Below are 13,566 nucleotides of genomic sequence, written 5' to 3'. Positions count from 1 at the left end.
AGATTATTGTTTCCCATCCTTTTTGTTTCTGTTGGCTCGACATTTCCCTATTCTCCTCGAAAAGATCTTTCTAATATAGGTAACTTACATTGAGTGCTCATTTTTGAGTATTTATGCAGTTTAAATTGTCCTTTTGCAAACTTGAACAACACAATGATAATTATTTTTATTCATAGGTTCTCAAAAATATGTTTCTGGACCACTTTCTTTAACCCCTTGTAGTGAAGATCCTCGCATGTGCTGTTAGCAGTACAGGAATTTAAACAAATGTTGCTGTAAGAACAGTAATTTATTTCCAAGCCGCATTGTTGTGGTGTTCCCGCTGTTGTTCTACGTGATATGCATTGCAGCTTTGGGAGATTGTGTCACAGAAACCTCAGCAAGTTGTTCTTGGAGGCGATTGAGTGCACTAGTGGTGGAGGGAGTTACCGTTGAATTGGTGTATGGGGTGCCAGTTTGTTGTTTTGACTTGGATTGAGACAAATCTCTTCTGCCATTGAACGACACTCATCCAGTCAAGTTGAGCGTATTCTGTCACATGCCTGACTTAGTCCTTGTAAATGGTGGAAAGAGTCTATGAAATAAAGACACAAGTTACTCACCATTAAGTAATTCTCTCGGACCTGTTATCCTTGCCACATTGTTTATGTGGCTGGTACTGTTAGGTTTCTGGTCAATAGTGACACCAGCATATTAATGAAAACCAAGGGAAAATGATTAAAATTCCAGTTGTTCAAAATGGTCATTACTTGGCACTTGTGTGGTGAGATTTTTAGTTTGCAGTTATAAGTCCCAGTCTGAATGTTGTCCAGGTCTTGTTGCATGTGGGCACATACCATTTCAGTATCTGAAGAGTTGTAAATGGAGCTGAACATTGTGCAATAAGCAGTGTATATACCCAAACAAAAACAAAAAATACAGAACTGGTGTATCTGGACTCAAAGCATTAAGTCTGCTTTTATCCCTCAGATACCGTCAGACCTGCTGCATTTCTCCATTAATTTCTGTTTTTGTTTCAAATCTCCAGCATCCACAGTTCTTTGGTTTATTTTGACATGTTAATATGCTTCTTAAGTGTGACTGTGGTACATCAATTACATTTATTTATCAGATAAGTGTGTGTATACAGAATGTTAGGAAATCTCTTTTCATCTCTTGGTATATTTAGCAATTCGACCAAGGTAAGTTTTATATAGGCATTACATTGCTGTTAGTGCCAAACACGCAATACTTCTAAGTTTCTAATTTACTCACGACTATTGGTAAGTTCCCCTCTTCTGAGAATACTACAGAGAACCTGCATGAACAACCACTACAAAGAAAGAAAAATTGCTGCACAGAAGTTTTAAATGTTACAATGGTATCATCAGTGGTGATTGGCAAATCCCTGCCATATTCAAGATTAGTACTGAATGGAGTTGTAACATTTTTATCCTTTATTTTGTAAGTATGGTAAAACCTGTGCAAAATTGAGTCAGCCTGGAGTACACTAGGTTGGTGACACAAATTTATGTATAATTAGTATAAGGTCTCAAACATAGCTAGCTAACCCAACGGGGTGTGAAATCTGCCAAGCAGCTCAAATGTTAGGTACATCTCAGAAAAGTGAATAAAAATTCTTTCAGTCTCTGTTCTGCTTCCGAATGAATCTGAAATATTTATGGGGCACAGTTAGTCACACGGGCGAATGAAGCTCAGAAGAAAAATGAAGTGAACAGAAACTGAGTGGGGAGGCATAATCACATTTAGAATGCCAAAGTGATTCAGAGACTACCACCTGTTTTCTTTGGGACTTCAGGGTAGGTTATCTACAAAATAGTCTTCCACCTAGCAGAGATGGCAACCTGGTTCAATAGTCTAAACAAATTTTGGGTGCTATCTGTTGCACTTTTTTAATGCAGAATTTTGATCACCAAACATACTATGTTCTTGGATAAGTTAGTGGATCTTCCAAAGGAGAAAGTGAAGTGTGTTGCCACTGGCAATCACAACTGCTGTTTTGTTCTTCTCTGTGGAAAGAAACATAGTTACCAGTGGTGAGTTGAAAGGATCCAGGGATCTGTATGCCCATGTTGCTACATTTGAAGAACAATGGTATAGGCTATCTAGATGTCTTGTTCAGTAACTGTAGATGTGTACCAGTACTTGTTGCCCTGATAAATACAGTTTTTTTTCATCCAAAAACCCCCAGAGGAATTCCATTCCACCCCAGTGTGACTACTGCTGAGTTAGTGCCGAGCAAGAAAACTGCAGAAAATTGTTCCCAAGTCGGGTATTTTATAAATACGAAAATGTTACACTCAACAGCAAACGATGAAGAGATCAAAATTCAAACGAATCTCAGTGCTAAATGAGAAAAACATATATTTAAGCATCGGCTTCAATCATACAGATCATACAGATTTTTATGGTTCCATTTTGTATGGCAAACCTTTTGAGGCTGGAAAAGTCCAGAAACAAATGAAATCAGTATAATTCTTAAGGATTAAACTTACCAACAGTACCTTCTTTTTCCCAGCCTGAAATTCGTTTTCCGTACGAAATGTGGTACACATTGCCTTGGGCACGCAAGCCTGACAGCTGAACTTTACAACCTCTTTTTGAATCAGCAGAGAATTTGCCTTCAGAGCCGGAACTCTAGACATTGGCCTATTTTGTGCTAATTCCCAGTTCTTAGCTGTGGTAAAAGTTTCACACAACTTGCACTTTGTTTGATGCAGGCAGGGCCTGTAAAATGCTTCATTATATTTTACAGATTGTGATGGCAATGATTTAATATCCTATTGGCCAGCACTGGGTGAGTGTGAAGTTCATGCCTGCTCACTGCAGAAGTGGGGCTCAGAAAGAAAGCTGGGCCTTGATTTCAATAAGGATGCCACTAACAACAACCAACCTGACACATCTATTGCAAGCGGTGATGAGAATACACCAACCCATCTATTAAAACAAGAGCGACAGCGAAAAGGTAAAGAAAAGATTGCAAAAAGAATCCTCAGCATTGATTGATTGATTGATTTATTGTCACTTGTACCGAAGTACAGTGAAAGTCTCTGTTTACAAGAAATACAGGCAAATCATAGTAATCAGGGATGTACAGAACAAAAGATTTAAATGGAGGCATACATGTAACATTGCACAGGGCGTACAAGAGAGATCAACGTTAGCAAAATCAGTATTATTTAAGGTTAGAGAGTCCATTCAGTAGTCTAATAATGGCCAGGAAGAAGCTGTCTTTGGACCTGCTGGTGCATACATTCAGGCTTCTGTATCCTCTGCCTGTTGGAAAAGGTTATAGGAGATCATTACCGGGGTGCGAAGGTCTTATGATGATGTTGGCAGCCTTTCAGCAGCAGCGAGCCATGTAATTGGAGTCCAAGGATGGAAGGTTGGTTGCCATGATGGCCTGGGCTCTGCACACCATCTTCCTACGATCCCAAGCAGAGCAGTTGCCAAACCAGGCTGTTATGTACCTGGAAATTGCTGAAGAATTATTGAACTGATATTGTAAATATAGGATCCACAAAAGGGACCAGTAGAGAAGATCCACAGGCTAACCAGCTGAAGGCTGTAAGGTGTACAATGAAGAGTGATGGTAACAATCAAGATGCAAAATATGGAGCAATGAGATACACCAGAAATAGAAAATTCTTGCATTATTATAGCCTTGTGCCTTCAGGACATCACAAAGTATTTCTCAGATACTTTTGAAGTGTAGTTACTATTGTAATATAAGGAACTGTTGCAGGTAATTTGTGCATAGTGAGATTTCACAAATACAACATGGTAACCAGATAATGTGTCTTTGCAGATGCAAGTGCTGATCAGATGTTGGTCAGGTCACGCACAACAAGATGCAATAACACGCATCAAAGATCACACAAAACCTCTATTTTTTTGATTTTGTGTCAATATCCAGTATACGTGCGAGTGTATGAAATAGGGAATGTTTTTGTATTTCCTTCATATTTCTTTCTGCTTGAACATATAGCAGAAGACAGACTCACATTGAACCTCTTGACTTAAATAGATTTATTGGACTTCCACGTAAAAAGAGGGCTGTGATATGCTCAAACTTATAATGTCATCCAAACCCATAGAACTGCGGTCTTGAAACAAAGTTATGTTAAGTAAAGTTTTTACAGGAATCTTCATGTGAAAACTCAATGTTAAATGATAATTTAGCTTATCTGACTGTTGGGCTTGCTATATTCTATTACACTGCAAAATGCTTTCTGATTTGAAAGTGTGATAATGAATCCAATACTTTCTAATTAAAATATCTGATTAATATCTTTTCAAAATAACTCTACTGCATAGCGTTGTATTGTGTGACTTGAAAGCTATGTGCTAACTTCCATTCTCAGTTCTTTGATCTGCATCCCCTTCAAATGGGAGATGGCTGAATGAACAACTGTGGGCCTCTATTTTGGGCCAATATTGTTTTTCGCAAAATTGGGTGCTATAAATCCTCTACTCAGTGAAGAATTGCAAGTGTGATTATAGACAACAAAAACTGCCAAACTATTCATGAGGACAAGATGTGATCTTTTTTATAACTGAACATTCAGACGTGGTCAATTGTTTTGTGGTCAGGAGCAAAATGATGATGGTCAGCGCTGACTGCGAAGGAAACTACTGAAAAAGATCGAGTGAGTCCTGTGACATAGATTTCATCTTTCCCAATGTAAATTTCATTCTGGCAGTAGCAATAGTAGATTTCTAGCAACTGAGAGCATCAGACAGGCACAATAAGTGGTTCTCACAGACAGCAGACCAAAAAAACCACAAGCAAGTGTTCAAAGTATTTTTGTAACTTCCAGAAAATGAAATAAATTTTGGAACATAATCAGAGGAATTTGGGTAGGAGCTGAAATTGTATAATCTTTTTAATATGTTATGAATCCATACAATTTGTATCATAACATGGAGAAGTTCAATATTCCACAAATACAAAATTTAATTTTTTCGTGCCTTGTTTGTCTTGTTTGGTTTAGTGCACTGAAACCCCACTTATATTTAATTCATAAGATGTAATATTTTTTAAGGGTTTTACATTGCAAATGATAGTGCAGATTATGGGATTTTACGTTAATTCAGTGATTTCTAATTATTTTGCAGCTGCAAATGTTTCAACTTTATAAGAGCTAGCGAAATCGGTGAAAGCAGCCTCTGAGTTTCTGACTTAACTCTGCAAATGGCAGTGATTACTGTCAGTTTCATAGTATAACAACAGCTTAATCCTCATTAATCACAAAATCCCTAGTATTTTCTTTCAAATAAAAGTTATCACAGTAATCAGGAGTGCAAATACTGGGCAGTTTTTGCCTCTACGTGACTCGGGGACACGGAATTCAATTATTACTTTTCTACAATTTTTTGACTTGCAGTTGCGCAAGCCAGGGATAATTTACTTTGGCTGCGTTATCATTTCTCACCTTATTCAGTATAAAATCATGAAATATTATGAACTGTGTTTATATGTTTTGTCTAGGGATTCTGAAAAACAGAATGCAATATCCATCTGCAACTCTGAAGAATGAAAGTTCAAATTCCATCAACAGGATGCAGATTGAGTTGCCTTGGTACAATACTTCAACACTAGGTCCCAGGGTTGTTCCAGCAGCCTCCTATGGCCGTATGTACTCCGGTGCTGGAAGTCTGTCTCAACCAGCCAGCCGATATTCATCACGTGAGCAGTTGGATATGCTAGTCAGGAGGCATATGTCCAAGGAACAGTTGGACGCACTCTCCAGCAGGCATGCATCACGAGACCGACTAGAAACTGTTCCCAGCCGGCATGGGTCCAGAGAACAGCTAGACATAACCCCAAGTGGGCATGCTTCTAGAGAACATCAAGCCAGAGTACCCAGTAGGCATGGGTCCAGAGAACAGCTAGACTCAATACCAAGGAGGCATGGTTCCAGAGAACATCTAGATATGTTACCTGTAAGACAAATGTCCAAGGAATGGCTAAACACTCTACCTAATAGGCAAATGTCGCGAGAGCAGATGGACACTGTTCCAAGTAGGCATGCATCCAGGGAACATTTAGAGGCTCTGTCAAATAAACAATCCTCCAGAGAACATCTAGATACCCTCTCTAGAAGACAACCATCTAGAGAGCAACTAGGTCTAACATCAAGTCGACATTCTTCACGAGAGCAACTCGACACAATGTCGCGCAGGTATTTATCCAGAGAGCGTTTGGATCCAATGCCTAGCAGGCATCCCTCCAGAGAACAACTAAATACTCTTCCCAGAAGACAGCCTTCCAGAGAGCAACTAGGTCCATTACCAAGCCGACAACCTTCTACAGAGCAATTGGATATTCTTTCTTCCATCCTTGCTTCTTTTAATTCTTCTGCCCTTTCTTCTGCTCCCTCCACCACCACTCCATCTGCCCCACAGACAACTTTTACCCCTTCAGGGGCACAGACATCCTCAGTGACCTCTGCCCCATGCCCCTCAACACCACATTCTGCAACATCTCACAGCATCTCAGAGATTTCGCCAGATTCAGAGTAAGTACAAATTGTTATGACTAATGGATTGATGCACGTGTGGCAATCATGTATATTATGTGTATTGAATGATCAGACACCTGTAGTTGTGAATTACAGTGCCAACAGGCTGTTATTGGGACAGTACAAACTTATTGTATAAGACTGTTAAACCTCTCAGAATTTCTTTCTCCAGACTTTTAACTCTAATCTTGGCATTGTCTAATTATTTCTTCCTAATTTACTGCTTTGCCATTTACTCATTTTAACATCACAGGAATTCTTTTGAAGGAAAACACCCATGGAAGAGCACACTATCATTTCTGAACAGAGTGAAAGAAAAGTCAAGATAAATCAAGAAATGGTCATTAATTGTGCTTGAAACTTAAAAGTTGATTATAGAAAGAAGGAAATGCTAAAACTAATTGTGTATTCCAAGTTTTAAGAATGTTGGTAATAACAAGGTAGAGTAAGAGACAATACTTTTTTTTCTCATGTCATTACCTTCATTCAAATTCTATGCAGGCAAAAATATAGATTGAAAAGAGTGATTGAGAAGATTAGTCATAATAGAGAATTGTGAAGCGTTTCTGAGCATCTGAAATGTAAGCTTTTAGTTTAAATGAAAATGATTGTGATGAAACTTGTATGAAGCGTAAGCACTAAATGAACCAGTTGAGGCAAATAGTTATTAAGTCCCTGTAATACACAAAAACAATAATTCAACACAAGGATGATGAGTGTTTCTGAACTGGGTCATTATATAAAAATGTAATTTATGCAGACATTTCTCGCAGTGTGTTTCTGGTCTTACCTGATGCTTTATAGCTCTTCTGTCTGAATAAAATGAAATCTCACATCTTAATCCCACTTACCTGAATTAATTATTAAAAACAAAATCTAATGAATGGTAACTAATTCTGAAAACACTTCCTTTAATATCCAAAATACAATGTCTTGGAATTCAAAGCAATTATTTCTTAAAGTTATAAAATGGCATTGGCATAGGTGAGGAAAGAAATTGTGCCAGAAAACAAAAATTATATTGTATTGGAATTTGAAGAGATGAAGTACAAGTTGTTACAAGGGATTTGAAGGGTGCTCTTTAAATGCTGAAATCTGCATGATAATTCTTTAGTTAACTTAATAGGCACAGCTTCCAAATGTAAGAAATTTGTTTATCTCATATCTGATTCACACAAGGAATCAAAATGTACCTGTGTTTCAGTACTAAACCAGACAGGCAGGAGGCTGGAAGAACACAGCAAGCCAGGCAGCATCAGGAGGTGCAGAAGTTACGTTTCAAGTGTAACCCTTATTCAGGACTGAGGCAGGGGTGGGGGGAGATGGCTGCAGATAAAGGGGGAGGCAGGGGCAGGGTGGTGAAGTGGGGATAGGAGAAGACAGGCAGAGGGTACGACCTGGTTGGTCAATGGGAGGAATGAATCTGGTTAGTGGCAGGGAGCATTGGAGTGGGAGGACTGGGAAGGGAGTCAGGGGAAGGGAAGGGAGGTTATTTGAAATTGGGGAATTCAGTGTTGAGTCCTCTGGGCAGTAGGGGGCTTAGGTGGAAGATGAGGTGTTGCTCCTCCAATAGGAGGTGTTGTTTGTTTTGGCAGTGGTTATGTCGGAAAGCGAGTGGTTGGGGGAATTAAAATAGGCAGTGACTGGGAGGTCTGGTTGGCCCTTACGGGCCCAGCTGAGATGCTGAGCGAACCATTTCCTAAGTTTACGATCGGTCTCTCCGATGTAGAGCAGACAATGATGGGAGCACCTGATGCCTCTCTTCCACCTAATTTACTGCAAGTGAACCTCTGCCTCACCTGGAAGGACTGTTTGGGGCCCTGGATACAGGTGAGGAGGTGATGTACTGGCAGGTTTTATACCTTTTCCAGGTTGGAGGGAAGGTACCTGGGGGTTCAGTGGCAGGGGTGGTGTGAACCAAGTATTGTTGGAGGGAGCAGTTCTTGTGGAAGGCAGAGAGGAGTGGGGAGGGGAGATCTTCTTGGTGGTGGGGTCTATTTGGAGTTGAAGTGTTTGAGGATGATGCATCTGATGCAGGGAGTGGTGGGTGGTAGGTGAGGACAAGGGGTCTCTGTCTTTATTGCATTGAAGGGGGTTTAGAGCAGTGGGACAGGGAATTTGAGGTGGTGCAGCAGAGGGTTGTCTGGATGGTGGAGGGAGGAAAAGCCCATGGTTCAAGATAGGTGGACGTCTGGGATGCCCGCGAGTGAAATGTCTCCTTGTCCAAGCAGATACAGCAGAACTGGAGGAATTGGAAGAATGGGATAGAGTCTTTGAAGGATATTGGGTGGGAGAAGGTATAGTCCAGGTAGTTATGGGAGTCGGTCGGTTTGTAGTAATCGTCCGTCTGGAGACTGTCGCCAGAGATGGAAATGGTGAGGTCAAGAAAGGGGAGGGAGGTGTCTGAGATGGACCAAGTGATTTTGAGGGCGGTGTGGAAGTTATGGGCGAAGTCGATGAACTGCTCCAGTGCAGCCTGGATGCAGGACGCTGCACTGATACAGTCATCAATGTAACGGCGGAAGGAGTACCTGTATAGGTACTAAAGAGGGACTGTTTCAGTACGAAATCAGCAGTCTTAATTTAAAATGTCATGTGCCATATTTACGTAATGTCTTTCTATAATTTCTTTACATTTAGTTTATATTTTGTCGAATAAAAAGATGATTAACATTCACAACACAAAAGAGAATAAATTAAACTCAGCATAAGTGTTCCTCAAGTATCCAAGATTTGCAACCAATTCAAAATGTGATGAAACATGTTAGCTTGAAAGAAATGTTTTTTGTCTTTGCTATAAATTTGTCTTGGGCATGAAATCAGTAATTGACAGTCTGTTGCAAGTAAATTTTCATAACGTTAGAACTTCATAATGAGTTTTGGAGTTTGATCTCCAACCAACCTCTGTGCATTGTTGAAGTTTATAATCAACTTCATTATGACCAGATTTGACTTTCAGCTTGCACTTCGCAGTTGCATTATTTTGTGGTTGTGGAAGTAAAATAAACCCATATTGTTACTCAGAGCTGTGTAACATTTGTCCTAAGTTGCATGGCCATGGCTGCAACCACTATCCATAGCTCCAGGCTACAGTATGCGTGTGGATGTGTGCTGTCACAGCAACTTGGATTCCTGCAGGGGCTGGTTCACTTAGTTGGATGTGCCCCTGGTTTTGATCAGCTTGATACCTCAAGCAAGTAGTTTGATTTGTGTTGCTGCTGGGGTGTGTTCAGGTCTACCTCCGTGTCCTACCTATGGTGGATGCTGTAGGTTGGACATGCCTTCAGGCAGAGAACACAAAAAGAATCATTCAATGATTATTTTATTGCCAAAATACAATTTATTCATAGAAGCCATCTGTAAGGTACATTAGAAAGGTTCTAAATCAATTCTGTACAGTCTATGCAGTTAAAAAAGCCAAACAAAATATTGGAATTTTGACATTTCTGAGTATCTAGTCATGGACCTTGCACTATGCTAGGCCACAACACTTGGTCGAGGTCAACTTGGTACATTGGAAACCAACAAGTTTTGGGCAGACCAAAGAGTATCTTTTACTGAGTTGATGGTCCTCCAGGCACAGTAGGTGTTTTCTTGGCTGTTTCCCCAGGGCACACCCTGTATAGCACAGAGTCCTATTTCGCGGTACTGCTTGGTACAAATATCAACAAAAACCACTGCATCTCTCTTCAGACTTTCTTCACAAAGGCACATTCCAGAAGGAGCTGTGTGACATTCTGTACCCCTCCCACATCTGCTTCGAGGGCAGTGTGTGTTGGCACAGAGAGTCTGAGAGTAGGATCAGCTGGGTAGTTCACTTCTCACCACTAGCCAAGCAACGTCCTGGCGCTTGTTGAAAAGTTCTGATGATAAGAAATTCTGCCAAATGATTGACGGTCTGCTCAGGGAACCACCTGACAGAAGCAACCCTCTCCATTCTTGCAGGGTCTCGAGGACGTTAGATGTTCATCACTGCCTGATATACTTGATGCCAAAGGTGATTTTTCCTCTAGGTGTAGGTGAAATGGGACAGTCTGACTAATTAGAGCATTCCGTGGCAATAAGGCAACCTATCCTTCATACCAACCTCCGTGCGTAGTGAGACTTGGCATTTGCGTACCTATGGTCTATGCACAACTTGATGCAGACAACACAAAAGTTAGCCATACGATGAGGGTGACATTGGATACATACTTTCCTCTATCTTATCTAGAGCTTTTTACCTGGTGTCCCTCTAGTCTGCCTTTGACCTCCACATAAAGGGCGGCACAGTGGCTCAGAGGTTAGCACTGCTGCCTCTCAGTGCCAGGGACCTGGGCTCAATTCCCGCTTCGGGCAGCTGTCTGTGTGGAGTTTGCACATTTTCCCCGTGCCGGCAGAGGTTTCCTCCGGGTGCTCCGGTCAGGTGAATTGACTATGCTAAATTGCCTGTAGTGTTAGGTGCATTAGTCAGGGGTGAATTTCGGAGAATGGGTCTGGATGCTCTTCGGAGGGTCGGTGTGGACTTGTTGGGCCAAAGGGCCTGTTTCCACACTGTAGGGAATCTAATCTAAAATGAAAGATAGTTTGGGTGACTGCAGTGGTGCAGGCTCGGGATATGGAATTGCTTTAGGGGAAAGGGGATCAAACTGTTTCAGTACATGCATTTTGATCTACCCTGTTTGGACCTATTAAAATGGAATATTGTATATACGTATTACAGAATATCCAATATACAAATCTTATCCAATTACAGAAAACTATTTGACATCTTCAGCACAGAAACCAGCCATCTTTCCTAACTAGTTTGTTTTGATGTTTATATGCCATGCAGAGTTTCTTCACACCCTCTCATCTGGTCTTAATTTTTTAAGCTATATTAACTTCAGTTGATCATATTCCCTCCAATTAAGTGGGTTTCAAATGAATTAAGTTGTATTCACCTCACCACAATGCATTAGCATTATGGAATGTGAAATAAAAAACACCTACTTGTTTCATTCTCACATCATTGGTCCTTTTTCTGTTCCTTTTATTATATTGCATTTCAATAGTATAATTCATTTTTCCTATATATAGAATTCCAAAATTTGAAACTGTATTTAAATGGCTCACATTCCTTCTTGTCTTAGATAAACCATATTTCTTCTATTTCATTCACATTGTAAATATTTCCCATTGATTCATCGACATTATATGCAGTTGTAATTCATTCTCTAATGCAATACCAGTGCTATTCTGTAACCTGTAAACTAGTGTCAACTAATAGGTCTAAGTAGACCATGCACCAAACAAGGCCCAGAGAATCAGTTCTCCTTTATGATTATCTCTCCTTTTGGGAAAGCAACTGACCATTTCTCCTCAAAATGGCATAACTAAGAAAACTAACTAAAGGTGCTCAATATGTTTTTCTTACTGTACTGACTTTAAAGTGGCTTCAGCCAGATCCATTCTCTAAGGTAGCATTTCACAATAATGCATTTGTTAATAATGAGGTCCAAAAAATGGCTGGTTTTCACTAGAGTTTGATTTTAATGTCTCACTTCTGATTCATGATAATACAAGCTCAACTAAATGTTTGACTTCACTTCTGATTGCATGCCATTAATGGAGTTCAGCCCCACCTTTCAGAGTATTGTAGTTCCAGCTTATCATTGCTATATTACTAACCTTCACTTATCCACACTATATTTGACTTCAGTATGTTCCACTGCAACTTTGAGATGGTTAGTGACTCTCAATTTAAGTGCTGTTCTTCAATTTAAAATGAGGAGCATTTGAAAATAAAAAAGCACACTGAGATATAATAGCAAGTAGAGATCAGCCCTGTACTTTGAATTTGAGAGTGTATCTGAGTTTGATAAACTTGTTTGTTTTTTTTAATGCATTAACCAGTTATTTTTGAACATCCTGAATTCTGATGTTTGTCACTGTTGCCTTGTCTGATTGAGTTTAAAATAAGTCTGTTCTTAATTTGCTTTTATTTAAACAGAATGGCAAGAGCTGATACGCAGTCTTGAGGCAATATCGCTTTCCTGTGTCTGCGTTTTGTCTCTGTGGGTACCCAAAGGCACAAGTGGCACGAAGACCAAATGTTACTGAGAAACGGGACAAATCACTCTACCTAAAAGTTGAGGGGTCAAAGGAGTCAGCCACAGCCTGCAGAGCCATTGGGTCAAGAGTTAAATAAAAGGAAAATGGATATTACTTCATTCTCAAAATTGTTCCTATCAGAGGACATATCTACTTTGAAATCGCACTGATTTGGGCACCATTGTGAGTGCCAAAAAAAGCAAAGAATTTTGAACATTCCAGACTAGGAGAATATTTAATTTCTGCACCCACTTGAGAGAGAGATGATCTCCTCTATTAGCAGCAACTTCCATCTTTCTCTGTAGAGTTTTATGGTAGATAACAGGGTAGATAGGTTAAATAAGGAAGAAAACTACTGCCATCCTCTAGTGTTCAAGCTCAAGATCTGCAACAGCCTATATTTCTTCAAATCATCACTTATCTTCATGATGGAATTATTGCAGGCTCATGTTATCAAATGTAAGTGATAAATATTAGTACAGTAATAATTGCATTTGGGACTAATTGAGAGTTTATTCAAACTAAAGTAGTAACATGTAATTTGCTTCACCAGTATAGCCTGATGGGGAACTGACTTGCAATCCAGTATCCCTTTGTTCAAGAGAAAATGATGCAATGGATGAGTTTGGAGTTACCCAGTTTATGCCAATCTGCATTGTATCAGATCATGTTACTGAATAACCTGCTGTTGTAAGTAAATTCCAGTCCCCCTCCCAATTACACAAATAAGCGCTGCACTGCCAAACCAATACATGCACTCAGATGACTATTTAATCTAAAGTGAATTGAAGATGGTGCAGTTTGCCATTCATAAGGTCTCCTTGAAGAAAGCATACAAAATCACTTTATCAAGCATTTTATCTAAAATAACGGAACCATTATTTTTATAAATGTGTTTCCTGTTGTGATATTTTGAAATTTCTGCACTATTACAGTACATAAATATCTTATACATGCTCAATATGACAGG

At 39.8% G+C, this 13,566-nt stretch overlaps 1 protein-coding gene across 1 annotated transcript in view; it reads left to right on the top strand.

Annotated features, from left to right (window-relative positions):
- Positions 1–12,972, top strand: part of celsr3 (cadherin, EGF LAG seven-pass G-type receptor 3) — a 255,555-nt gene extending 242,583 nt beyond the window's left edge. The window contains 3 exon segments of the mRNA XM_060835417.1: positions 2,756–2,965; positions 5,492–6,521; positions 12,496–12,972. Coding sequence (XP_060691400.1) covers positions 2,756–2,965; positions 5,492–6,521; positions 12,496–12,523 — 1,268 coding nt within the window. The 3' untranslated portion in view covers positions 12,524–12,972.
- The last annotated feature ends 594 nt before the right edge of the window (positions 12,973–13,566 follow it).

The sequence above is a fragment of the Hemiscyllium ocellatum genome, chromosome 14 (assembly GCF_020745735.1).
Source record: "Hemiscyllium ocellatum isolate sHemOce1 chromosome 14, sHemOce1.pat.X.cur, whole genome shotgun sequence".
Lineage (NCBI taxonomy): Eukaryota > Metazoa > Chordata > Chondrichthyes > Orectolobiformes > Hemiscylliidae > Hemiscyllium > Hemiscyllium ocellatum.
Note: the sequence above shows the minus strand (reverse complement) of the source record. Positions and strands in the feature narration are given on the sequence as shown.